Raw genomic sequence first — 26,927 nt, 5'->3', positions numbered from 1 at the left:
GCCAGGACATGGGATGCTGGGTTACCCAGATTATCCACACTGCCTCCAGAGGGATCCCTGGCCTGAGCTTGGGGAAGCCTTTCTGGAGTTTCTCTGAGCATTCCCAGTCGGGAGTGAAGAAAGCTTTGAGATCCCAGCAGGATGGGGACTGCAGAGGGAATATCTGCAGTGGGGGTGGGGTGGGTGCTGGATTTATCCCAAATTCTTACCTCCAGTTGCTCACCCTTTCCCACTCAGCATTTCCAGCTCATTCCTGCAGGATGCTGGAAGTGCCAACGCTCTGAATAATCCCAAAACCATTAGAGGAGAGCAGGGACAGCAGCTCCTTCAAGGGCTGTTAAACACAGGGCTGTGCATCCAGCTCGGGGAGCTGCTGGATCATGGGATCCTGGGAGCTGCCAGGGAATCCTGAAGGCACCAGAACTCTGGCCTTGCTTTTGATCCCAAGCACCTGCCACTGGCCACTGTCAAAACTCATCACTCATCCCCCAAAACTGCAGGAAAAGGTGAAGGGGTTCTGTAATGTGGAGTTAAATGAGCACTGCTGGACCAGGACTGGTTGAACCTCATTAATTGATGTGTTAATTACCTGTGGATATCTAGGCCAGCCTGGACTGTGAGCTTCCCTTGGAGAAGTTTTACAAGAGGATCTCCAGAAGCTTGGGGGAGAAGAAAACCTTCCTCAGTGCTTGTGGAAGCTGAACCGGTGCTGTCCCCTTTGTGAACATCCCCTCGAGTGCAGTGGAAGGTAATTAATGAATCAATTAATTAATTAATTAATTAATGGCTTTGTTCCACTCAGAGCGCTCTGAGCTTTTTGCAGTGTCCCTGTCAGTGAAAGGTGAATCAATTCAGGCAGTGAATGAAGGTGGTGGGACAGGGTGAGGTGGTGTCTGGAGAGGGGAGCAGCAGGGGCTGGGTTTGGTGTCTGGGGCGCAGCCATCGATTGATCCACTGCCCATGGATACACAGAGCCAGGCTGGGAATAAAAACAAATTATTTCCAGGAGTCTCTGGTGTGGGGAGATGAGTGTTGGTAACACCAGAGCAGGAGCCTGGTGACATCCCCTCATCAAGGATTAAATACATTTGTGAATATAAAATGTATTTTATATATGCATTATTTGCATGAATATTTAACTCTACAACAGATGACTTTCAGTCCATTTCATAGAAAAACACGGGTTTGGGTTGGAAGGGACCTTAAGGACCATGGACAGGGACACCTCCCACTGTCCCAGGCTGCTCTGAGCCCCAATGTCCAGCCTGGCCTTGGGCACTGCCAGGGATCCAGGGGCAGCCCCAGTTTCTATGGGAATGGGTGCCAGGGCATCCCCACCCTCATTATCAAACCCTTCTTCCTTGTGTCTAATTTAAATCAGAGGAGTTTCTAATTTAAATCAAGGAGTTTCTTCACCTCTGGAATTTGTCCCAGCTTTGTGTGACACATCAGGATGGCTCAGCACACAATCCTGGACACACGAGCAGGGAAAATCCCAACCCAGCCCCAGTGTCTGTTTTGTCCCTCTTGCAAAGCTGACCCTTTATCCCACACCCATCTTTCTCTGCCCCATTCCGTGATCTCATTCCACCTGTTGGACTCCCCCCTCGACCTCAGTGGGCCCTGATTTGAGCAGGGCTGCTGAAATGGCCTCACCAAAGGGCTCTGGCCATCCCCACCCCACAGGTATGTACCCAAGTAGGGTGCCCCTAAGCAGGGAATAATGTGCTCTGACTCCATGATTCCAGAAGGCTGAACCAATGCTTTATTGAGCTATACTATATTACACTAATACTACACTAAATTACATACTAAAGAGATACTATACCATACTAAAACGATACTGTACTACTAAGGTACTAAAGAAAAACCTGTGACTGTCAGAGACAGGCAGGACACAGCTTTGACCCAACTGGCCAAGGAATCAAAACAACCCTCACTGGTGTCCAATTAACAAATCCCTTTGGGCAAACAATCTCCATAACACATTCCACATGTGCAAAAACAACAGGAGCAGCAAGTAGAGATAAGAATTGTTTTCTCTCCTGTCACTGTGATATTTTATGAAAATCCTTTCACTAGGATTTTTCTCCTGAGGAGCTGAGAAGCCTCAGAAAAGAAATGTAAACAATAATTATGTGATGGCTGTGGAATGTGGTTTGGAGATGGTTTACCAACAGGTGCCTCTTTGATTGGTCTCATGTGCATTGTTTTACTTGATGACCAATCATGGTCCAGCTGTGTCGAGGCTGTGAGCAGTCACAGGTTTTTATTATTCATTCTTTGTCACAGACATCTTTTATGAAAAATCCTTTCTTTAGGATTTTTCCTCTTGAGAAGCTGAGAGGCCTCAGGAACAGAATGTAACCGATGGTTATCTGCTGCTGTGGAATGCAACAGGTGCATCTGGGATTGGCCCATGTTGGTTGTTTCTAATTAATGGCCAATCACAGTCAGCTGGCTCAGAATCTGTCCTTTGTTATCATTCTTTCTTTTTGTATTCTTAGCCAGCCTTCTGATGAAATCATTTCTTCTATTCTTTTAGTATAGTTTCAATATAATATATATCATAAAATAATAAATCAAGCCTTCTGAAACATGGAGTCAGATCCTCGTCTCTTCCCTCATCCTCGGACCCCTGTGAACATGGTCACAATACTTTGCTGGCCTTCTGATGTCTCTTTTTTCTTTTTTTTAGTATAGTTTTAGTATATAATTTTCTTTTAATATAATACATATCGTAAAATAATCAATCAGCCTTCTGAAACATGGAGTCAAGATTCTCATCCCTTCCCTTGTCCTGGGAACCCTCAAACACCACCACACTCTTCTTCTCTCTGTGCTTCTCACTGCCTTGCCAGGGAAAAATCCTGAGAGAGAGGATTCCTGCCTTGCCAGGGAAAAATCCTGAGAGAGAGCTGTGGCCCCGGGCATGCAGCAGGACGGGCAGGAACGGGCAGAGGCTGAGCTGCAGGAGGGGCTGGGCACCTTGCAGGAGGGGCTGGGCCCGGCAGAGGCCGTGGCTGTGCTGGCGCTGCTGGAGGAGCACGAGGAGCCCCTGCTGAGCCGCTCTGTGGCCTTTGCCGAGCACCTGGATCGGGAGCTGCGGGAGCTGGAGGAGGTAACGGAGCCATGGAGGGGCCTGGAAGGAGGGGCTGAGTCTCTGGGCATCAGCTGCTCTTCCCTTCGCTCTGGGAGAAATTCCGGGAGGAAAGGGAAGGGGAATGGGAAATGAAGGGAAGTTCAGGGAAGGGAAGTTCTGGGAAGGTTCCAGGAAGGTTCAGGAAAGGGAAGGTTCTGGGAAGGTTCAGGAAAGGTTCCAGAAGGGAAGGTTTGGGAAGGGAAGGTTTGGGAAGGTTTGGGAAGGGAAGGGTCTGACTGTGGGTGCTCTGGGGCTGGCTGAGGAAGGGGAAGGGACAAAAGCTGTCTCTACAGAAGGAACAGCAGGATTCAGGGAGAGTGAAAAGGGGAGAAAAATGAAACAGAGCTGGAAGGAGATTGAAAAGGAAAATATAAACCAGTAGGAAGGGCCAGTGAAAAAGGCACAGAATATTTCCAGAATTCCTGGTGAGGATGGGGAAGGCTTGGCACAGGGAGCCCAGAGCAGCTGCGGCTGCCCCTGGATCCCTGGAAGTGTCCAAGGCCAGGTTGGATGGGGCTTGGGGCAGCCTGGGATGGTGGGAAGTGTTGGAACAAAATGGGCTTTAAGGTCCCTCCTGTCCCAAAACTTTCCAGGATTCTGTGGTTTTCCACGGATTTGGAAGGGAAAGGAGGAAATGAAACCAAGGAGCTCAAGGATCCCCTGGAAGAGGATCCTTCAGTATCCCTGGCTCCCACCCCTGGGTGGATGGAACTGGATGGGCTTTAAGGTCCTTTCCAACCCCAACCATTCCATGGCTTTTGACTACTGAGCTTTACTGACTCCATTGGGGTTGCTGTGATTTATTGCATTTCTGCAGAGGAAATTTCTCCTTTAAGTGCTGTAACAAAAAACCTAGGAAAGCTGCTTTGAGCACTTATCTTCTGCTAAAATATCTGGGATTTTATGGTTGGTAGCCAAGGAAAAGGGGAAAAAATAAGCCAAAGGAAATATCTTAAACCATACAAGAAACCACAAACCCTAAATCGAACCTCCTTTAGCTGCAGAGTCTGCTGTATTCCCATATATGATTTATTACACTTGGAAGTTAATCTGGAAGCCCAAACTCCTGAGGTTTGTTCCTGCCAGCTCCTGGCAAGGAATTCAGGCACTTTTTGACTGTTCCCAGCTGTAAAACACCCTGGGAGAGCAACAAATACATCTTTATTAAGTTTTTTGAGATGAAAGGCACCGTTGAATACATTATTTTAATGCCCTCTAATGAATAAATGTGACTTCCCTCTAATACAAATTAATTAATGAGCATTTCCATTTCCGAGCCCTAATCTCCAATATTAAATGTTATTAATCCCAGCAAGTTAGACCAGCACATGCATCCATTTCAATGTTTTCCCCACATCCCAGTGATAGCACCTTGGCTTTCTCTCCCATATTAATCACCCTCCTCTAACCCAGCTGTTCTGGGAATCACAGAAATCCCTGCACTGGCAGCAAGGAAAAGTTGATTTCTCCAAAGGGAAGGACAGCACGGCCGGGACACCGGGAGGCCAAAGGCTCTGATTTGGACATTGATATTCCTGCAGAATTCCAGGATCCCAGCACATGTGGAACTGCAGGCAGCTCCCAGCAGCTCTGTGCTGTGGCTGGATTTTATTCCTGTTCCTGGAGCCTCTGGAGAGCCCCTTCCCACAGCCCTGTCCCATCAATGTCACCGGGGATGCTCCCCAGGGTGACAGCCTGAAGGAGTGGCAGGGACAGGCGTGGGGGAGGCTTCTGGCTCTAATTAAAGAGCAATTAATAAATGGGAAACTCTGGGCAGAGCTGGTGGGATGGGATGGGCTCCCTGGGCGTGGCAGGGAAGCAGAATTTGGAGCATGGCTGGTGCTTTTGGAGATGAGTGTCCATGGTTAGAGAGGATGGGAGAGCTGGGGGTGTCCACCTGGAGAGGGGAGCTCAGAGCCCTTGTAGGGCCTGAAGGGGCTCCAGGAGAGCTGCAGAGGGACTGGGGACAAGGCATGGAGGGACAGGACACAGGGAATGGCTCCCAGTGCTAGAGGGCAGGGATGGATGGGAAATTGGGGAGGAATTGTTCCCTGGCAGGGTGGGCAGGCCCTGGCACAGGTGCCCAGAGCAGCTGGGGCTGCCCCTGGATCCCTGGCAGTGCCCAAGGCCAGGCTGGACACTGGGGCTGGGAGCAGCCTGGGACAGTGGGAGGTGTCCCTGCCCATGGGGTGGAATTGGAAGAGCTTTAAGGTCCCTTCCCACTCCAAACCAGACTGGGATTCTCTGAAATCTTGTGGGGTGGACACTCAGGTGCTCAGGGGACTCCACCACTTGTGGAGAGGAGGGTTGGACACTCCCTGCAGTGACACCTTCCCAGGGCACACATCCAGCAGGGCTTGGTGGCCTCTCCGGACCGATGGAGATTTTTCTGCTCATGGCCAGATTTTCCTGGACACTCCCCAGGAATTTGCTTGCTGGGGCAGCTGGAAGTGCCCTGAGGGGACGCCTTGCCCAGGGCAGGGTTCTGTGTGCCCTGGCTTTGGGGACATGCAGGTGGCATTTGGCCAAGGTGGGACAGTGGCACTTCCACCAACATACTGCGGGTCACAGCGACACGGTCCCTGCTGTGCCTCAGGAGAGCGAGAGACAGGACATTGGAGCCCAGGATGGTGACACATCCCTGCCAAGCTCTGAATCCCTCTGCTCCTGCTTCCCACAGGCCAACCTCCACGCCATCCTCTCCTCGGAGCAGCAGCTGGCCCAGCTGATGGGCGCCCTTGACGAGGCCCTGGCCGAGGTGGGCAGGGTGGAGGAGACCCTGCAGGTGTGTGAGGAGCTGCTGGGGGCTGTGAGGCAGCAGATGGATCACATCCACCAGGAGAGCTCCCTGCTGCACCGCCTGGCCTCCAACAGGAGCAGGCTGATGGATGAGATCCTGTTCCTCACGGTGCGTGGGCTTGCCAGGACATTAATCTTCAGCTGGTGAATCTGCTGGGAAAAACTTCCAGGGAATTTTAAACACTGGGAGCTCTGATTGTCTGCAAGGGCTGTGGAGTTCCTCTGCCCGGGAAATGGGGATGGTGCTGCAAGGTGAGGATGGACAGAGAAGAGCTGGGATGTGCAGGACCCTCACCATGGCCCAGAGGGGTCTCTGAAAGGCCTTTTCCAGGGCAGGACTAGGAATGACAAAGCTGATTAAATATCCCATGACCTGGGAATACAAAACCAACAATTAATGAACTAATCAATTAATTAGAGGCAGAGCTTGAAACACCAGGCCTTCCTCGGGCACCACTGCAGCTGTTCCTGAGCTGAACACTGGTTTTCATGGGGACTTCCATGGATTTCCTGATGGACACAGCAGCTGCTTCTGAGGGCAGCACTGGGCAGTTCCAGCCAGCAGAATTCCCAGTGGGATGGGAAGGGAAGGGAAGTGAAGGGAAGGGATGGGATGCAATGGGAGGGATGAGGGGCTGGGAAGTGATGAGAAGGGAAGGGATGGGATGGGAAGGGATGGAAAGGGATGAGAAGGGATGAGGGGCTGGCTGTGTGTGAGCTGTGCTCTGTGTGTGAGCCATGCTCTGTGGCTGTGTTTAGCTGTGCTCTGGCTGTGTTTGGCTGTGTTTGGCTGTGTTTAGCTGTGTTTAGCTGTGTTTAGCTGTGCTCTGGCTGTGTTTAGCTGTGTTTGGCTGTGTTTAGCTGTGTTTAGCTGTGTCTGGCTGTGTTTAGCTGTGTTTAGCTGTGTCTGGCTGTGTCTGGCTGTGTCTGGCTGTGTTTAGCTGTGTTTAGCTGTGCTCTGGCTGTGTTTAGCTGTGTTTGGCTGTGTTTAGCTGTGTTTGGCTGTGTTTAGCTGTGTTTAGCTGTGTCTGGCTGTGTTTAGCTGTATTTAGCTGTATTTAGCTGTGTTTAGCTGTGTTTGGCTGTGTTTGGCTGTGTTTGGCTGTGTTTAGCTGTGTTTAGCTGTGTTTAGCTGTGTTTGGCTGTGTTTGGCTGTGTTTGGCCGTGTTTGGCCGTGTTTGGCCGCGTTTGGCCGTGTTTGGCCGTGTTTGGCCGTGTTTGGCCGTGTTTGGCCGTGTTTGGCTGTGTTTAGCTGTGTTTGGCTGTGTTTAGCTGTGTTTGGCTGTGTTTAGCCGTGTTTGGCTATGTTTAGCTGTGTTTAGCTGTGTTTAGCCGTGTCTGGCTGTGTCTGGCTGTGTCTGGCTGTGTTTAGCTGTGTTAGGCTGTGTTTAGCTGTGTTTAGCTGTGTCTGGCTGTGTCTGGCTGTGTTTGGCTGTGTTTGGCTGTGTTTGGCTGTGTTTAGCTGTGCTCTGGCTATGTTTAGCTGTGTTTAGCTGTGTCTGGCTGTGTCTGGCTGTGTTTGGCTGTGTTTGGCTGTGTTTGGCTGTGTTTAGCTGTGCTCTGGCTGTGTTTAGCTGTGCTCTGGCTGTGTTTAGCTGTGCTCTCTGTCTGTGTTTGGCTGTGTTTAGCTGTGTCTGGCTGTGTTTGGCTGTGTTTGGCTGTGTTTAGCTGTGTTTAGCTGTGCTCTGGCTGTGTTTAGCTGTGCTCTCTGTCTGTGTTCGGCTGTGTTTGGCTGTGTTTAGCTGTGCTCTGGCTGTGTTTAGCTGTGTCTGGCTGTGTTTAGCTGTGTTTGGCTGTGTTTGGCTGTGTTTGGCTGTGTTTGGCTGTGTTTAGCTGTGCTCTGGCTGTGCTCTGGCTGTGTTTAGCTGTGTTTAGCTGTGCTCTGGCTGTGTTTAGCTGTGCTCTCTGGCTGTGTTTAGCTGTGCTCTGGCTGTGTTTAGCTGTGCTCTGGCTGTGTTTAGCTGTGTCTGGCTGTGTTTAGCTGTGCTCTGGCTGTGTTTGGCTGTGTTTAGCTGTGTTTGGCTGTGTTTAGCTGTGTTTAGCTGTGTTTGGCTATGTTTAGCTATGTTTAGCTGTGTTTGGCTGTGCTCTGGCTGTGTTTAGCTGTGCTCTGGCTGTGTTTAGCTGTGCTCTGGCTGTGTTTGGCTGTGTCTGGCTGTGTTTAGCTGTGCTCTGGCTGTGTTGCAGAGCCAGCTGCAGCTGAGCAGGGATCACTGTGCTGCCCTGAGCCGGGTGGATCTGTCCAGCCCCGCGGCCATTGGAGCCTGCACGGCTGCAGCACAGGCTCTGTCCTCCTGCCTGGACCTCCCCATCCACCCCTGTGAGTAGGAGCAGGGATTCCTCCCACGGGATCTCCCTGCCAGGGGCGGGCACCTCTTGGAGCTCGGAAAGGAGCTGGGGAAGCTGTGGTTGGAAATCCTGGCTGGTGCTGTCTGTGGAAAACAGCAGCTCATTGTGGCAGGATGGGGCAGTTTCTGGATCCCTGGAAGTGTGCAGGGACTTGATCCTGGCAGGAAATCCCAAGTTTTCCTTGTGGTCACACTGGGCGTGTCTCCTTGGCTGAGGCTGGACTCATGGATTATTTTTATTTTTTAAATTTTATTTTCCACTCCTTGTCTGTATTTCCTTGGTACCACAGGAAAGCTTTTGCCATTTTGGATTTATCTCAGGACTTCTTTCTGAGTTCCCAGTTTTCTGAGGGGTGTGGGTCTGCAGCTCCCCCAGATCCCCCCAAATCCCAAAATATCCTTTTTTCCCCCCGAGGTTACCGGAAGCTGCAGGCAGTGGCTGAGCAGCTGATCCTGTTTGAAACCCTCAAGCAGAACTTTGAGAGCTCCTTCATCAGCCACATCACCAACATCTTCGAGCTGCAGGTGGGCTCCACTCTTCATGGCAGCCTGAAATCCTGGGAAATTGGAATATTCTGGGGAGGTTGGGCCAGTGGTGCAGGAGATGCTGCTGTGACAGGATTGTCCCAAATTGTCTCTCCAAAGAGATCTTCACCCACACCTTCCCTTTGTCATTGTCCCTCAGTCCTCAGGTTAATTTTCCAGGGATGTAGGAGCAATCCATGTTCCCAAAATCCCTCTGGTGGCATTCCTTAAATCCTCAGGCCTGGAGACTTTTTGTTTGGGTTTTCTTATTTTATTTTGGGGGTTGTTAATCTGTTTGTAACCTAAAATCCCAGTGTAAACCCCAATCCTGTGATCCTTTGATTAACACCTTCCAGCACTGATCTGGCTGTTTAAATGATTTGATGGACAAGACCCCTGTGGGCAGCAATCCCAGAGATTTCCTTCTGTGGAAAGGAGCAATTCCCAAATCCTTACTTTAAATCCTTAGTGTTTAGTTTCAAGTAGCAGTTCTGAGAAGGGCACTGGGAAGGAGCTGTGGGATTGCCATCCCTGGAGATTTGCAGACCTTGGCTGGGCACATCCCTGAGCAAACTTTTCCATCTGGATCTGCTCTGAACCTGCCCCACTCCAATCCCACCTGCACCACTCTGCAGGTGCAGTGTCCCAGCAGATTTTCAAGGCTGTTTTATGTGGATTTTTTCTGTCATTTCTCTCCCTTCAGGGCAATTCCCAGGCCCCTGCTCTTGGTGCCCCCACTGGCACCGTGGCTGCCCCAAGCCACAGACCCCACCACGAGGAGCTGCTGCCCTACACCCCCCTGATGGCCTGGCTGAGGAGCACCAACCCTGCTCTGTTCTGGGACCTCCCCAAGGTAGGGCTGAGACCCTCAGCAAGCACTGCAAACCTTCCCTGGGAGCAGCCAGCTCCAGTGGGGAGTTCCTGGTGGGACCTGGCTCTCACCTGAGCTTCCAGAGCTTCTGGGGATGTCCAGCCAGCCTGGAGCTCTGTGCCCAACAGGAAACTGGGGGATGCCAGGGTTGTGCTGAAGTGAAAGGTCTGTAATGCCCAGATTTGGACTTTTTGCTCTTACCTGGCCTTTCCTCCCCATTCCAGGTGTATTCCCAGAACCTTGGCAGGCTCTACGAGCGGGAAATCAGAGCCCTTTTTGAGCAGGCCAAGATCTCCCTGTCAGGAAGAAGAAAAGGAAGTGAGTGGTTCAAAATGTGCCCTCTGTGCTGCTGGGCAGGGTTTGACACCCAGGGATGGTGACAGTCACCTCCAGCACAGGTGGCTTCCCAGGCTTGCTCCAGGGCTTTGTTTCCTGGCTCTGCAGGTGGCAGGGAGGGAAAAGCCAGCCCTGCTCCACACCAGGCAGTGCTGGGGAGAGCCTCAGCCCCATGAATTCCCCACTTTTGTTCAGCTGCTCCTCAGAGCTGGAGCTTTGTGTCCTTCCCTGTGCAGGGCTCAGGAATGACAGAGTGGTGGCTGGGATCGTGTTCCAGGCAGCCACAGGAGAGAGAGGGGGATGTAGAAAAGCCTGGAAAACAAAACCTGTTGTCAGCTCCCTTCTCCCTGGCTCTTAAAGATTCCCACTCCACCATTACCTCCTGAAAAACCCCACCAGGTTTCCCCTTCCCTTGCATGCACCTGCTCCAGGGGCTGGAGCTCCTCTCCTGTGAGGCCACGCTGAGGGATCTGGGGCTGCTCAGCCTGGAGAAGGCTCCAGGAAGAACCTGTAAATCCCCCATCCCTGGAAGAGTTCCAGACCATGTCAGACAGGCTTGGAGCAACCTGGGATAGTGAGTGGAAGGTGTCCCTGCTGGTAGCAGGGTGGAATGAGGTGATTTTTTGGTCACCCCCAGCCCAAAGCATTCTGTGATTTTAGGATTCTCTAAAGCCTGGTCCATCTTTCATGCAAGATTCCCCAGACACTTTTCCCTGCAGGGGGAAGCCTGTCCCAGGAGACAGAGGGAATTCACAGCACTGTTTATGGAATGATTTCACAGTGAGCTGACTGCCAGGCCCTGCTGTCCCAAGGTGCTCATTTCCACCAAAATCGCTGGGTCTGACTCAAAATATTCCAGTCAGGTGTTTCTGAAGATAAAAAGAGAAACTGATCTGTCTCCTCTGGAAATTTTTTATGGCCCACAAGTCACATTTTCCCTCAGCAAAACAAAGGGCTGTAATGGAAATTTCCAGGCCAGTTTGGCCCAGTTTGAAGGTCAGCCTGGTGTGTTTTGTTCATCAGAGTCAGCACTTCCAGTTCTGCACTTCCTTCAGCACCAGCGTCCAGATCCCAAGCCAGGGGATGGAGCTGAAGGAAGGGAATGGGGTTGGTGGCTCCCACTTTTGGGGTTCCTCACACCAAAAACATCCCCACCACCAGCTCCTCCTGCCCAGCATCACTGCCCCTGGGAAAGACACTCAGCTGCTGGGAAAACAGGGGACCTCAAACCCTGGGATCAAAGCAGGATGGGCAGTGCTCACACAAATACCTGCACAGCAGTCCGGGGAAAAAAGGAGGAAAATTTCACCTAAATAGTCCTAATGGCACCTAAATGGGCACTACTGGGCCATTTATGGGAATAAAGTTGTTAAATTAAACAAAAGGTGGTGCAGGGCGTGGGTGGCAGCCAGTCCATCCCATCCCCTTCCATAAATATTAAACTGGGATTTCCTTCCAGTATTTTATCCATCTTTAAATCCTACATGAGTCTGTAAACCAGGAGGGATTAAACCCCAGGGGAAAACCCTTGGAAGGCTACAAGGTGTTACTGCTCCAGTAGAAATCAGCCCAAAGTGTCTGCCCAGCACTGGGGCTGCTCCACGGGCAGGACAGGGTGAATTTTGTTGTCCTGGGATGTCCCCGCTCTGCTCCAGAGGATGAGGACAGGTCTGGGACAGGCAGGAAGCCCCAGGGGCTGTTGAGCCCATCCTTGATGTGAGCAGAGCATTGGAACAACCTCACAGTTCGTGAGAAAAGGGGGAATTTTTAGCAATTTGTGCCCACAGAGGTGGCACCTTCCCCGGGGCTGGCGGCGTCCCAGGCGAGCTCCCTGTGCCTCCTCTGCAGGGCAAGGTGACCCCTTCCCAGCCCCGGGACAGCCCAGAATTCCCGGTGTGGCTCTCCAGGGTGCTGCACACGCTGCAGGAGGCGGCCCCAGGGCTGTCCCTGCTCCCGGAGCCTCCTGCTGCTGCTGCAATGTTCCTGCAGAGCTGGCTGACCCAGCCGGGAGGGTTTGCAGGGCAGCTCTGGCTCTGCTGAACTTGTGCAGGAACCTCAGCCAAGGTCCTTCCTGCTCATGGATGGAGGCCGGGCTGTGAGGAAACCTGCCCAAAAACTTCCCTCATCCCTGCCCAAAAACATCCTTCATCCCTGCCCCAAAACATCCCTCATCCTGCTGGAAAACATCCCTCATCCCTGCCCCAAAACTTCCCTCACTCCTGCCCCAAAACATCCCTCATCCCTGCTGGAAAATATCCCTCATCCCTGCTGGAAAAAAATCGCTCATCCCTGCCCCAAAACTCCCCTCATCCCTGCCCCAAAACATCCCTCATCCCTTCCCCAAAACATCCCTCATCTCTGCCCCAAAAACTTCCCTCATCCCTGCCCCAAAACTTCCCTCATTTCTGCCCCAAAACTTCCCTCATCCCTGCCCCAAAAACTTCCCTCATCCCTGCCCCAAAACATCCCTTATCCCTTCCCCAAAACATCCCTCATCCCTGCCCCAAAACTTCCCTCATTTCTGCCCCAAAACATCTCTCATCCCTGCTGGAAACACCCCTCATCCCTGCCCCAAAGCATTTTTCTTCCCTGTCCCAAAACATCTCTCATCCCTGCTGGAAAATATCCCTCATCCTGCTGTCAAAAATCCCTTATCCCTGCCCCAAAACATCCTTCATTCCTGCCCCAAAACATTCCTCATCCTGCTGTCAAACTCCCCTCATCCCTGCTGTAAAATATTCCAGTCCAGGTCTCCAGGCCATTTCTTTTGTCCTGATTATCCCAGTAAATTTTTTGGGTTGATTCCCTGCCCTCATAAAAGATTTTATTTATGGCACCACCTGCTGATTTCTTGCCTTATGTGACAGGAGAGTGAGTTTAGAAGGCAACCTCGAGCTGTTTATAATTAATTAGGGGCCAGTAATTAAGTCCTTTCTCATTTTGCCATTCCATTTTCTGCAGGCTTGTTAAATTCCATTTGCTGTTGGAAGATTTATTTTTTCCTGGTTTTGCCACTTCCCAGCTGGTGAAATTATAATGAAATGGTGAGAAAAAGGCCAGGAAGCAGCTCCTTAATTTAGTCCTGGTTTTAGCAAGGCTGAGGTCGTGAGCAGGGCTGGCTTATCCCTCATCCCTGCTGAGCATGGAGCTCCCAAATCCTTCCCAAAGGGAAAACCCTTCAGGGAGTGTCTCATATAGAAATATTTGAGTTACTGTGATTGATGGAGAGGTGACCTGAGTCCCCCAGAACCTTTGGAAGAGGGGAATGATTCCTATTTCTGGAAATAATTAGGAAATAATCTGGATGTTTCCCCACTGATTCCTTTCAGGGAGTAGAAAAATGTTTTTTAAACATATCTTTCAAAGGATTTTTTTCAACTTTTCCACTCAGGTCAAGCCCCCAGTGCTAAAACTGCCAATGTTGGAGAAATATTTTTATTTCCAGGTGAAAGATTTTAATATTAAAAGGGCATTTTTTTTTGAGAAAAAGCCATTCCCACCTCCCCTGGATATTTTTTTATGGCAATTTACAATCGAAATTAAGCACCAAACAATTTTCCTGAGGCTTTTGCAGGTTTTTGTGCTGATCTCTTCTCTTATCCCCTGGGATTTTCACCAACCCAGCTGTCAGGAGTAAGCACAAGGCAGCAAAGGGATAAACACCTCAATCGGTGAAATCAAAAGGCAGTTTAATGAAACAAAAATAATGAAAAAGAGGGAGAAACAAGTGAGAAGGCAGAGAAAAAAATGGGAATTTCATCTGCATCTCCCATTTATCTGAATGCAACTGGAAAAGATCAATTCATGTATGAGGTCAGACATAAAAAGAGACATTTAGGACTTTAACTATCCGTGACTCCAGGAGCTGGAGAATCCCAGAGGGAGGAGGTTTCTGACATCCCACACCTGTGCAGGTCTGCAGGAAACGTGGGAGAAGCCAGCAGGGATCAGGCAGCCCCGGTGGAGCCTCCCCTGGAGCAGGGACAGGCAGGAGGATGCCCTGGCCAGGGGGAGCATGCGCAGGGTAAGGAGCTGAGGGCTCCTCAGGGGTTCCTTGTCCCTCCCTGGGCAGAGCCCGAGGCGCTCCCTGTGCTCCCCACGTCCCCTCAGTGGACACGGAGCTGCTCCGGTGTCCCCGGTGAGTCCCACAGGGTTCCCAGACCCTGGGTGTTTCTCAGCAGGTGTTGGAGCAGGTGCTGAGCGAGCTGCAGCCCCTCTGCACCTCGGAGCAGCAATTCCTGCAGGAATTCTTCTGCCTCGGCTGTGACTCCGTGGAGCTGGAGGTGAGGGTGAGCACCGTGCCCTCTCCAGACCCATTTTCCAGCCTGGCTCATCCATGGGGTACCTGGGCTCTCCTGGGCTCCCATCCTCCAGGAACCAGCAGTGGGGATGCTTAAGAGGAGAATGAAATGGAATTTAATTCACAGCTCCAGGAAAACCAGGGGTCTCCAAGCATTAAACAAGAGGCAGCAGAAATAAATCCAGAGCTCATTTTCCTGGCTGAGGGAGAGCAGACAAATCATCATTTGGTGGGTTTAGGGGGGATATTGGGGAGGAATTCCTCCCTGTGAGGGTGGGGAGGTGCTGGGATAGAATTCCCAGAGCAGCTGTGGCTGTCCTTGGATCCCTGGAAGTGTCCAAGGCCAGGTTGGACAGAGCTTGGAGCAGCCTGGGACAGTGGAAGGGGTCCCTGCCTAGGGCAGGGTGTTTGGGGTCCATCCCAAACCACTCGGGGATCCTTTGATAATTTCCACTCTAATCTTTTTTCAGGGATCTGCCACTAAGGCAGGAGAGCCCACGGCACCTCCAGAGGACCCTCCTCGCACCAAGAGCCAGAGCCAGTATGTGGGGGAAGGGATACCCTGAGTCCCCTGGCAGGACACAGGCTGAAGTGTCCCCTCCCAGTTAATTCCTGACCTTTCCCATGGTTTGGTTTGGTTTTCAAGGCCAGAAGAAGCCACAACCCAACTGCTGAGTGAGATCTTCAGCTGCCTGGAGCCAGAGCTGAGGGCATTTCTGGATGTTTGCAGCAAGGTTCAGCCCCTGGGCTGCCTGCAGGTCCTGGTGACCCTGAGTGACTCCGTGCTGGGGACCTGGGGCCCTTCCTCAGCTCCCCCCTCGTCCTTCCTCCACACCCTCCTGGGGAATGTGCTGCTCCTGGCCAAGAGCAACTTCAACAAATGCATCGTGAGTGTCCATGGTGGGAGGGAGCCAACACACCTGAGGGATGTTTGACCTCTTCCAAAACCTTCCAAACAGAACCATGGAGGCTGGAGAAGATCTCCACCATCACTGAGTCCAAGCTGTGCCTGATCCCCAGCTTGTCCCCAGCCCAGAGCTCTGAGGGCCACATCCAGGTGTTCCTTGGACACCTCCAGGGATGGGGACCCCAAAGCTCACTGAGCAATGGCACAGCTCCATGTCAGCCTCCAACAGGGGGTGTCACATCCCTTGGGATTGCAGAAGGCATTGTCAATGGCAAAACCCTCCCAAACCCAGTTCCTTGCCTTGTTTCCTGGCCTGTGCTCCTCCAAACGAGGCCAGATCTGAGGGTGCCACCTCTGTGTCATTCTCAGGGGACCTTGTGCAAGGAGATGGAGGAGGCCAAGCCTGCCAGCAGGACCAGAGGGGGGATCCTGCCCTGTGTCAGCCGCTTCCAGGAGCTGGTGGCCCTCTCTGAGGAGGTGCTCCAGACATCCCAGCGCCGGGGGGAGCTGGACAGGGCCCAGCTCAGGCTGGCCAGCAGCGTCTTCAGCAGCAGTGAGTGCCAAGGCTGGGTGCTCTGGGCAGGAAGTGTCCCCCTGCAGCTGCAGGAGTGACCAGCTGGGCCACCAGGGCAGGGAGAGCTGCCTGTCCCTGGCACTGAAATCTCTCTGCACTTTCCAGGTGTGGCAGGGTGGGAGCTGCCTGTCCCCTGAGCCTGCACCTCAAACCCCTTTCCCTGAGCAAGGTCCTGGGAGCACCAGGCAAATTCTGGGTGCTCTGTCACAGGGGGATGGCCCCAGGGGGGTGACAGGGCTCAGCTTACACACAAGGCTCAGCTTTGGATCCAGTTCCAACATCTCCTGCCCCACTGTGGAGGGAGAGCTCCTCATGGATCAGTCTCCTCTTACAAGGTCTTGGGAGCCAGAAAAACTCGCCCAAAAACCACCAAGGTGTGTTGGTAGGGAGAGAGGGGTTGGGAGAGTGGGGTGGGGAGCTTCCCGTAGATCCCTGTGTTGTCCCAGCTGGAGCCCTCAGCTTCCTGTCAGTGGAAATATCCTGTTTTCCTGCCTGGAGAGGACCCGAGGGGCTGCAGAATTCCCAGCTCTGACCACAGATCAGGAGGTGGTGCAGAGGGGCAGCTCCCACCTGTGGGTGGGCCTGGGGTGACCCATAAATCCATGGACATGGACAACAATCCATGGACCATGCCAGGCTGCAGGAATGTTGGCAGGGAAGCAGGTCAGGCAGGGAATCATGGACAGGGATCAGGATTCGTGTTATAATGACTCCCTCTGAGATCAGATGGTTCAAATGAGCCATCCCAAAGGCACATCCCTCCTGAGAGCCTGCAGGGGCTTCTCTCCACACCTGACTCCCTCCTTCCCTCCCAGTCAGCAGCCTCTCCTCAGCCAACCTGAAGGTGAACACAGATATGGTGATGATGGAAAATTTCCACCACATCCACAACTTCCTGTGCCAAAGGAACATCCCCTGCCTGGAGGGCAAGAAGAGAGAAGCCAAGCAAAGGTGCAGGGAGCACATGGAGAAATACATCACCACGTACGTGGGCCAGCCCCTGGAGAGCCTCAAGGTGAGCACAGGACCCTGGCCTGGGCCTCCAAGGGCTCTTCCCAAAACTCTGGACTAACTGGTGTTCAAATCTCCCTGCCCTGGATCCAGTCTGGGATTATGTTACTTTGCTGTCACAGGATATGAGAGCACCTGGATTTCATTCTGCTCAGGGATTCCCAAAATCCTGGCATGGCCTCCTCCAGCTCTCCCTGTTTGAGCACAGACACCAAGGGAAGATGCAAAGGGGTGTGAATAGTGCAGGAGCCAATTCCTGTTTCTTGGGAACAATTTGTACATTTAGGAACTCTAAATCCTTAGGACTTAGGGTATTTCTCCACAGCAAAATTGCAGCAGGAATAGCCAAAAAGATTCTTGGGCTGTATGAAGAGACAGGAGGATGAAGGAAGGGATTATTCCCTTGTCTTACAGCAGATATGGAATGCCCTCTCCAGTGCTCCCTTCCCTGACCACTGCTGGGCCTGGCTGTGCTGTCCCACCTCAGCAGCACCACAGAATCCCAGGCTGGAAGGGATCCCAAAGGATCACCCAGTGCAAACTTCACTGCTTGAATGAGATTCTGTAGCTCCCTGTCCAGTCCCATCCCAAAAGCTCCAGTGGTGGGACTCCCTCACACCCCTGGGCAGGTGTGATTGACCATCCCAGCTTGTTCTCACTGGAAAAGTTCCTGATATCCAGACAATGTGCTCAGCCCTCCCTTCCCCAGGGAAGCCTTTCCCAGTCCCTCTTCTGACAATCCAAACCAGGTGTGGGTTTTTTTCATTTTTCCCTCTGCCTTGTCCTTGTGCCCATTTCCAAATGGTGAACCAAGACATGGGGAGCAGAATTCCAAAGCATTGCTGGGAAGCTTGTTCCCAGTTTGTTCCCAGTTTTCTCCCAGTTTGCTCCCAGTTTTCTCCCAGTTTGTTCCCAGTTTGTTCCCAGTTTGCTCCCAGTTTTCTCCCAGTTTGTTCCCAGTTTGCTCCCAGTTTTCTCCCAGTTTGTTCCCAGTTTGTTCCCAGTTTGCTCCCAGTTTTCTCCCAGTTTGTTCTCAGTTTGCTCCCAGTTTGTTCCCAGTTTGCTCCCAGTTTTCTCCCAGTTTGTTCCCAGTTTGCTCCCAGTTTTCTCCCAGTTTGTTCCCAGTTTGTTCCCAGTTTGCTCCCAGTTTTCTCCCAGTTTGTTCTCAGTTTGCTCCCAGTTTGCTCCCAGTTTTTCCCATTTTGCTCTCAGTTTGTTCCCTTTGTTCCGTTTGTTCCCAGTTTTTTCCCAGTTTTTTCCCAGTTTTCTCCCAGTTTGCTCCCAGTTTATTCCCAGTTTGCTCCCAGTTTGTTCCCAGTTTGTTCCCAGTTTTTTCCCAGTTTGTTCCCGGTTTGTTCCCAGTTTTTTCCCATTTTGTTCCCAGTTTGCTCCCAGTTTGCTCCCAGTTTGCTCCCAGTTTGTTCCCATCCCCATTCCGGTTGCGTGCCGACATCTGGCAGATCCCAGCTCTTTTTTCACAGCTGCCTGGGCTGATCCATCCAACACTTCCCAAGTGGCTGCTTTGTTAACTGAGCTAAGAGCATCTGGCTCTGCTAACTCAAACAGACATTCCCTCCTTCCCGAGGCTGCAGCTCTTCCGCTCCTTCCCTCTCCCTAAAATGTCTCGCAGATGGAGCTCAGCTGGAATTATTTATGGGACCTGTTACTTCCAATTTGTTTCCAGTCCTTGCTGTCAAACATTTGTTGGCTTGGCTGGAAAATCAGTTGTGTGTCTTGTGCTACCTGAGCTCTGCTATGGCTTCAAACCCTCCCTTTCCCAAGGGAAAAGATCATTTTATTGCTCACAACAAAGTGAGTGGGATATGAGAGCACCTGAAAATCTTGGCATGGCCTTCTCCAGCTCTCCCAGTTTTTCTTCACCAAGAGGAGGTGCAAAGAGGTGTAAATATTGCAGAGGCCAATTCCTGGTTCTTGGAAACAGTTCATACATTTGGGAACTCAAAATCCTTGGGATTTAGGGTATTTCTCCACAGCCAAGTTGCAGCAGGAATAGCCAAACAGATTCTTGGGCTGTATGAAGTGACAGGAGGATGAAGGAAGGGATTATTCCCTTGTTTTACAGCAGATGTGGAGTGTCCTGTCCAGCTCTGCCAGAGATGTCAGGAGAACTGAGAAAATTCAGGTTTTGCTTTACACCTCTGCACATTCTGGGATCCCCCTTCCCCACCTCTGGCTCCAGACCCTCTGTGGGGAGAAAACTGGGGGGAGCACCAAGGAACTGGAGGGATTTTCCAGCAGTCCCATTGCTCCATGGGCCTGCAACCCTTAGGGATGCTTCTTGTTGAGCAGGGAGGGGAGAGAACCATGAAATTCCCTATGTTCTGTTTTCCTGGAGGATAAAAATCTCCAGCACTGCATTAAACATCCTTAAATTTTTCATTTCAACTGAATTAGACATGGGAACTGAGCCAGCACTCAGGTGTTAGCCCTGGTGCAGGAATCCACCTTGGGATGGCTCCTCATGGAATGTCTCCTTCCCTTCCCTTCCCTTCCCTTCCCTTCCCTTCCCTTCCCTTCCCTTCCCTTCCCAGAATTTCTTCGAGGGGGTCAAAGCCCGCCTGGCTCAGGGGGTGAAGGAAGAGGAGCTCAGCTTCCAGCTGGCCTACAGCAAGCAGGAACTGCGGAAAGTCATCGAAAAATATCCTGGCAAAGAAGTCAAAAGGGCCCTGGAGACCCTCTACAGGACAATCCACAAACATCTGTCCCCTGAGGAAAATCTGCTGCCGGTAACCGGAGTGGGATGGTTGGGGTTCAGGACTGCACTGCCTGGGTGGCTGCAGGGGCAGGGGAAGGGGCTGAGGTTTGCTTTTCCAGGTGGTGTGGCAGCCCATGGAGCAGAGTTCTGCTTTTCCAGTGGTGTGGCAGGCCATGGGATGGGGTTTTTGGTTTTCCAGGTGGTGTGGCAGGCCATGGGATGGGGTTTTTGGTTTTCCAGGTGGTGTGGCAGGCCATGGGATGGGGTTTTTGGTTTTCCAGGTGGTGTGGCAGGCCATGGAGCAGGGGTTTTGGTTTTCCAGGTGGTGTGGCAGCCATGGAGCAGGGGTTTTGGTTTTCCAGGTGGTGTGGCAGGCCATGGAGCAGGGATTCATCCAGCAGTACCAAGAGTTTGAGGAGCTCATCCAACGCTGCTATGCAGGAGCAGGAATTGCCCTGGACTTCACCATGGAGGACTTGCTGAGCTACTTCAACTCCATCACCATGGCCAACATGTAGGGAAATCCCTCTCTGGATGTTGGGAGCAGCTCAGGAGTCCTTGTCTGCAGCCACACCTCTGAGGAGCTGAACACAAAAGCATCCCAAATTGGATATTTGGGTTCCTACCCTGAACTTAATCCTAATCTCCGACCTGTTGGTCCTAGACTAAATCTCTCTTGGGGAAGTGGAGTTGTCAGACCCAAACCACAACTTCCCTGCTCCAGGAAACCATTTTGCCATCAGGAAATGGCACTCCAGGCCTCAGATTTCCCCCTAAGTGAGCGCTGGTGCCGCAAATACTCAGCAAAACATTCACAATTGAAAAATGTCTTCTCTCCAGGGACTTTCTCCTTTTCTGTGCTCAAATTTCAGTGAGCCTGAGCTAAACCAGAGGTTAAACCATATGGAAACACTCTGAGTGAGAGGTGTTCCCACATCCAGGTATCCCAACAGGCACCGCTGCTCCATGGCTCTCCACTGAAAGTCATCCAGCAGATGAAAGTCCAGAGCTGTAAATATTAATGGATTTATTGCTTTTAGCTCAGATTTACTCACATCTTAACTGGAGTGGAGAAATGTGCAGTTCCAGAGATCCAAACCGATCCTGCAGGGAATTCCTGCTTTTAACCTGTTTTTGTTGGAATCTCCCTACAGCAACTCACCAATATATTGCCATCCTGTAACTGTTGTCTCTGTTTCTTGGGATGATCATGGGGCTCACATGTTGTCTGTCACAAGCTTCTTCCTAAACAACTGAAGAGTTTTAACTCCTTGATATTTACCCCACAGGACAAAGATTATTTTATTTATTTTGCATGTTAGAAAATTATCTTGGAGGCAAGATTCCCTGTGCATTGTCAGGGAGGTGGAAGGCTGCTGTGGCTGCTTGGACAGCCCCTCTTCTCCAGGGAAATCCTGGATTCTTCAGTGGGAGCTTTCAACCAGAACATAAAGCCAACTTTCCCTTGTAAAGGGAAAAATCCAGATTATTTTTCCGGGATTTCTCAAGCAGTTGGCCTTTGGGTCAAGGTCCACCTCTGCAGGGAGCAATGTTTAGAGCTCCTGTTTCCAACCTCATCATTCCCTCCCTTTGTCCTGTGACGTGGCTGCTCCCAGCAGGAAGGGGATAGTCACAGGAAACCTCCCAGCCTGCCTTCCCAGCTCTTCGTCCCTCTGCAGGTAACAGGAATTTTGCAGCCCCGTTTCCTTCCAGGTTTTGGCTCAGGGGCTCACCTGGGAGGGGAGGGCAGGAGGTGGGGGCTGTAGGCTGGGACATGAAGGTGCTGCAATTTGGGAGCACCTGAGAGAACTCCTGGGGTGAAGGGATTTGCAGAGGGGTTGAGCCAGGTGGCTCCGAGGTTGCTGAGCACCAAACACAGCAAGGAGGGGCAGGGATCCCTCTGGATCTGCTGGTGGCTCCCCCATAACCAGCGCAGTCACTGGGCACAGCCCAGGGCATGCCATGGAAGGGGATAATGGGATCTTGCTCCAAACGGGCTCCTCTGGCTGCAGGGAGCAGACATCCCAGTGAAACTGCACCTGGCTTTACACTGCCCCTGCTCCTGTGCCAGTGGGGCTGGGGGATCTCTCCTCACCAACCACTTTCCATGCAGAATCATGGAATCATTTAGGCTGGAAGAGCCCTCTGAGGTCCTTGAGTCCAACCATTCCCCCTGGCCTGCCAACACCATGTCCCTAAAAGCCAAGGGTAGTGCCAGAGGGTCTGAACACAACCTAAGCCACCAGGAACCTGTGACCCCAGCCTGGTGAGTCCCCACACCCTGGTGCTGTGTCACCCTGAGCCCCTGGCCTCACCCTCTGTCTGGTGGTGACATCTGGCAGCTCAAAGACAAATGACAAGAAGCGTTCCCAGATGTTTCCTGCTGCTGTCCCAGGCCCCAGTTTGTCTCCAGTGTCTGGCTTGGCTCCACCTGGATGAGTGTCCACACCTGGGAGGACCCCAGAGGGGGCTGGAGGAAGGATTACACACATGGTCCCATCCTTGGTGCACACGGGGTTTGTGTGTTGGACCTTGGCATCTTGGTGACACCAGCCCTCAGCGATGTCACCCAGCTGGTCCCCACACCTGGCCCAGCCAGGGGCTCTGACAGGCTCGGTGTCACCAGATGCAGACCAGAGTCCGAGGCTCTTGCAGGGACGAGGATTTATGGCTTCTGTACTTCTGCCACCTGCAGGACAGAGGAAAACCTGGGCGATCCCTCTCAGCCCTCAGCTCCCTGGACCATTTTCCATTTCCCTGCACAGCTGGATGCTCCTAACTTCCATATTCTCTGGTTTCCCATGCCAGTTCCCAGCCCTGAGAGCATGGCTTGGAAGGAAGGGGGCACAAGCCCACCCTCGTGTTTCATCCAGCGCCTGGACCACCTTGTGCTGACTGTGAAGAGCATTGAGGACACTGTGGCCTTTTATTCCAAAGTCCTGGGCATGGAGGTGGTGACTTTCAAGGTAAGCCTGACCTGAGTTAGCAGGAGCCCACCAGGCCCCCAGGGTGAAATGGGTGCTGAGGGTGTAGGGGTAGGTGATAGTCTGTGATACATTGTACAATTGGTTTTAATCAACTGGTGGGATGTCACTGGGGCCAAGTATGAAAAATCACACTCGATAATGTTAACAAAATTACAAACACAAAAATTAGAATGATTTCTGCTAGACAAAATAACATCGCTGTTATCAATTTTTACAGCAGCACAGGCAGTTCTCAGGCACACACACCCTTTTCCAGTATATATGAGCACAGTTTTCTGGTCAGTGTCTGGATGAACTTCGAAGTGGCAAATACTCTGTTCAGTGTCCTAAACACACATCCTGGGCATTAATAGTATTGCTTTCACAAAGGGTGCAGTGGTGGGGGGCCTGGTGGGGTCCTGCTAACTCAGGTCAGGGTTTCACAATGTGTGCTGAGGCTGTCCAGCCCAGGAAGCCTCCCTGACTCTGCCTTTTCCTCTGGAGCAGGGCAATCGCAAAGCTTTGTGCTTTGGCCAGCAGAAGTTCAACCTGCACCAGGCTGGGCAGGAATTCGAGCCCAAGGCTCGGCGCCCCGTGCCCGGCTCTGCAGATTTCTGCCTGATCACAGCAGAGCCCCTGGAGCAGCTGCTGGAGCATCTGCAGGTGAGGCAGGCCCAGAGTGTCCCCAGGGCAGTGTCACCCCAGGAGACACAAATCCAGGGATTCTAATGGACACTCTCCTGGGGAATGTCAGGGTTGTCTCATTGTCTCATCCAACAGTTCATGTTGTCAAGGCTGGGGGAGGAGGGCACAGTGATGATATGACCATCAAACCCCTTCTTTCCTGTGTCCTCCAGGCCTGTGGGGTGGCCATTGAAGAAGGTCCCGTGGCCAGAACTGGTGCTGTGGGTCCAATAACCTCCATCTACTTCCGAGACCCCGACGAGAACCTGGTTGAGGTTTCCAGGTACTGCACGGATGTGGCCGCAGGCACTGAGGGGGAGCCCTGACCACAGCCCATGCTCTGCCCAGGTCCCTGCAGAAGATGGGGTGCAGAGGCCAGGTTTGGCTGGCCCATTTAAGGGTCCAAGCTTTGATTGTGTGGACCTAGGACAAACCTCAAATCATAGCCACAAAGTAGGGCAGCAAGGACCTACGTTGGGAGTTTTCCCAAGGCAGCCTGCTCCGCTCTGCTCTGGGTGTGAATCCTGCTTTTATGCATCATCATGGAGATTTCATGGCCTTCTGGGAAGATCTGCCCTGCTACTGATGCACTGCAATTGCTGGGACATCTTCCCTAATTCCTGCTTTCCCTTTTGCTACACTGTCCACCTGCCACTCCTCTCCTCTCCAGAGTCACAGGTGGACAGTGTAGCAAAAGGGAAAGCAGGAATTTTCCACAGCTGGAAATTTCTGTCTCCCTTCCTCTCATCCTCCTGCTTCTTGTCTCAAGCTGCCTGGTGCTGGTGGCTCTCCCACCACACCAGAGGTTTAAATCCAGCTGTGGCTGTCCAAACACATTCCTCTCCTGGGGTTTTGGAATTTGGCCTCGGTGTGACACTCAAACACTCCTGAAACTGAAGCTCCAAGTTTCATCCTCAGCTCTGTATCAATAGTTGGAGGGTTTCTGTCACTCAGGAGTGGAAAAAGTGGGGATGAGAAGCCTACATGAAGGGCAAAGTGTCAGAAGTCCAGGAGTTCACCTGGATTTATGCAGGGATTGAGGATGGTCTGACACAGAGGAGTCTGACTCTGATGGCTCCTGGTTACTTGTGGGACTGTCCTGAGTTTTCTTCTTCATTTAGTTATTTAAAAAGCCTTTTCAAAGTTATCTAAAAAGTATAAAACAATGAAGGACCTGGGGATTCTCAAGCAGAGCAGTTCCGAGGCTGGCCACACTGAGGTAGCATCGATATCCTCACGGGAACAGCGCTGGAGAGGAGGGAGGACTCTTCTGACCTCTACAGTGCAAATCCTCTATAAAATTGAAACAATCTCTGAATCGTACTCATTTTTCTTTGGAATTCTGTGGGAAATCCAAAATTCTTCATGGTGTGAAAAAAAGGCAAGGTCACAAGATATTCATTGCTTTGGATGATCAGCAGGGATGAGCTGGTTTCCATTGAGTCGTTTGTGGGAACTAAAGACAGGAATGCCATGGGAGAAATCCACGGGCATCTCCTCGAATGGAGATCCAGGAAAGGATCCCAGGGAAGGAACCCCGGGAGCGGAGTCCCCTCGGCCCCGGCGCCCGCGGAGCATCCGGTGGCTGCTCTCCAGGGTGCTGATGTGCCCCGGCCCTGTCCGGCTACGGGAGAGGGTCAGAGCCCATGGGGGAGGGTTAATCCCCAGGGAACAGGATTGGTTCCCACGGAAAAAGGCCAATCCCTACAGGAGAGGTCAAAGCCCATGGGAGGGAGTCAAAGCCCATGGGAGAGGGTTAATCTCCGCAGGAGAGGGTCAAAGCCATGGGAAGGGGTTAATCCCCACGGAACAGGGTTGGTTCCCACAGGAGAGGGTCAAAGCCCACGGGAGAGGGTCAAAGCCCATGGGAGGGGGTCAAAGCTCATGGGTGGGGGTCAAAGCCCATGGGAAAGGGTCAAAGCCCATGGGAGCAGGTCAAAGCTCATGGGAGGGAGTCAAAGCCCATGGGAGAGGATCCAAGCCCATGGGAGAGGGTCAAAGCCCATGGGAAAGGGTCCAAGCCCACGGGAGAGGGTTTTGTTCCCTCCACTGGAGCCTATCTTGGTTCTGTCCCACACATCGATCCCTTTAAGGCCTGAAGGACCTACCTGGCTCCAGGGCTTTCTCGTTCACCTCAGGGTGAAACACAGAATGACACTTTTGGGCATCTCACATCTGACCCAAACCATGGGAAACTCAAAACTTGTCATGGAAATATATCAAGTATTTGGAATGTGCTGCTGATGGAGGAACTTCTCTTGGAGTGATGGTGTTGGAGCACTGGAGGCTTTGCTGGCTGATGGTTGTGGTTGTCTCTGGAAGAAAGAACCTGTGGGGCTCAAGGTTTTTCCCTGGATGAACCACTGGCCAGCATTGCAGTTGCCCCTGTCCCAACCTCTGCTGGGCGTCCCATCTATTGGAAAAGCCTCTGTATTGTGAGTATTCCAAATAAAACTGATGGTTTACACAACACAGCATAAAATCTTTATGGAGAAAATTTAATTCCATTCTTTATTCAGCAAGATTCATTGTGAATATTCGACAGTGGGAGAGAGTGGATGAACAGAGGTGGGAAAACAGTTTTCTTCTGGATGGTTCATTCCCTGCACAAACCACAACCAGCAAGAGAAAAGGATCTTCCTTCTTGTCTGCTCCCATCTCATCTCTCTTGAATACTGATTCCCACAGTAGATTCCACAATTTTATCACAATCACATTGGAAAGGAGCTCTTTGGATCAGCAATCCCAGTGTTTAATGTGGAGAAGTGTTGAGTTCTCCATCTCTCTACTCAGGGAGGGCGTGGGGTAAGGAGCCTTTCAGGGAATGGCTGCTCAGGAGCACAGATTCCAGATTTCATCCATTTTCATGGAAAGATGAGTTAAGAGCCAAATCTCAATGAGCTTCCCCTCCTCTTACAGGAGGGAAACAGGAGTTTCCCAATGGGAGTCACAGTGTATGTGCCCAAGTCACTTCCCAGAGAAGCCTATGGGCCACCTGGTGGGCCAGCTCAGAACAGGTGCCTGGGAAAGTCTGGGAAAGGCAGAAGGGATGGTGTGGGACAGCCCTGGGATGGGCAGGGATCACCCTCAGGGTGTAGAACTGACGTAGGATTCCTCACCTGCCTCCCCTTCAGAAAAGACACCCACATCTCAAGGGTCCTCAAACCACCTCAAACCATTGTACACAGAGGAGTGGCAAACACTGCCCACGGGTTGGAGAAATGGGAGGCTTTCACTGGGAAGGAAAAGAATCCCTCTCTGCTGGAGAGTTCTGCAGGCAGGGCTGTTTGCAGCAAGGAGAGATTTCTCCTGTGCCTGTGAGACTGCCTGACCCTGATCCCAAAAGTACCCAGAGGAGCGCTGAGAAAAGCACAGGCTCTGCAGCTGAGCTTCCTCCTCTTCCCAGCCTGAGCAGTCAGGCATTCTGCACAGAAAAGTTTGGAATCCAGCTGTAAGAAATGCACAGGCACTGTTCCTTCTGGAGAACTGGATGATACCCCAGGATTCTCAGAGATTTCCATGGGAATTTTTTTATACTTATGGTGGCCTTTCAGGTCCTCAGCCAGCACCAATGAGGAGTTGAAGTTTACTCCATGTGTTAACCCAGATGCCTCCTGCCTCATGGGTTCCTTTGGAATTATCTAGTAGAAGGGTGGGAACTTGCCTGTCCTTGGGAATCAGTAGGAAAGCACCAATGAAGAAAGGAATCGCAGCTTCACCAGGACGAGCCCCTCACCAAGCCCCCATG

General features: G+C 51.9%; 2 protein-coding genes across 3 annotated transcripts; both read left to right on the top strand.

Moving 5' to 3' along the window:
• Positions 1 to 2,932: 2,932 nt before the first annotated feature.
• On the top strand, positions 2,933 to 20,678 carry LOC136562646 (exocyst complex component 1-like). Its single transcript, XM_066559591.1, has 14 exons — positions 2,933 to 3,121; positions 5,823 to 6,050; positions 8,129 to 8,261; positions 8,705 to 8,814; positions 9,518 to 9,667; positions 9,910 to 10,003; positions 13,936 to 14,045; positions 14,203 to 14,310; positions 14,792 to 14,862; positions 14,968 to 15,208; positions 15,598 to 15,781; positions 16,618 to 16,817; positions 19,366 to 19,560; positions 19,892 to 20,678. The coding sequence occupies exons 1-14, from the start codon at positions 2,933 to 2,935 to the stop codon at positions 20,045 to 20,047; spliced, it is 2,169 nt and encodes a 722-aa protein (XP_066415688.1). The 3' UTR covers positions 20,048 to 20,678.
• Positions 20,679 to 21,143: 465 nt separating this feature from the next.
• Positions 21,144 to 23,505, top strand: GLOD5 (glyoxalase domain containing 5). 2 transcript variants are annotated; one of them, XM_066559713.1, is made up of 4 exons: positions 21,144 to 21,208; positions 22,338 to 22,495; positions 23,003 to 23,158; positions 23,353 to 23,505. In XM_066559713.1, the coding sequence occupies exons 2-4, from the start codon at positions 22,355 to 22,357 to the stop codon at positions 23,503 to 23,505; spliced, it is 450 nt and encodes a 149-aa protein (XP_066415810.1). In that variant the 5' UTR covers positions 21,144 to 21,208; positions 22,338 to 22,354. The 2 variants fall into 2 exon arrangements, with proteins under 2 accessions (XP_066415810.1, XP_066415809.1); XM_066559712.1 differs by lacking the exon at positions 21,144 to 21,208 and having other exon boundaries at positions 22,331 to 22,495.
• The last annotated feature ends 3,422 nt before the right edge of the window (positions 23,506 to 26,927 follow it).

This window comes from Molothrus aeneus, chromosome 14 (assembly GCF_037042795.1).
Source record: "Molothrus aeneus isolate 106 chromosome 14, BPBGC_Maene_1.0, whole genome shotgun sequence".
NCBI lineage: Eukaryota > Metazoa > Chordata > Aves > Passeriformes > Icteridae > Molothrus > Molothrus aeneus.
This window is presented reverse-complemented; position numbering and strand designations above follow the sequence as displayed.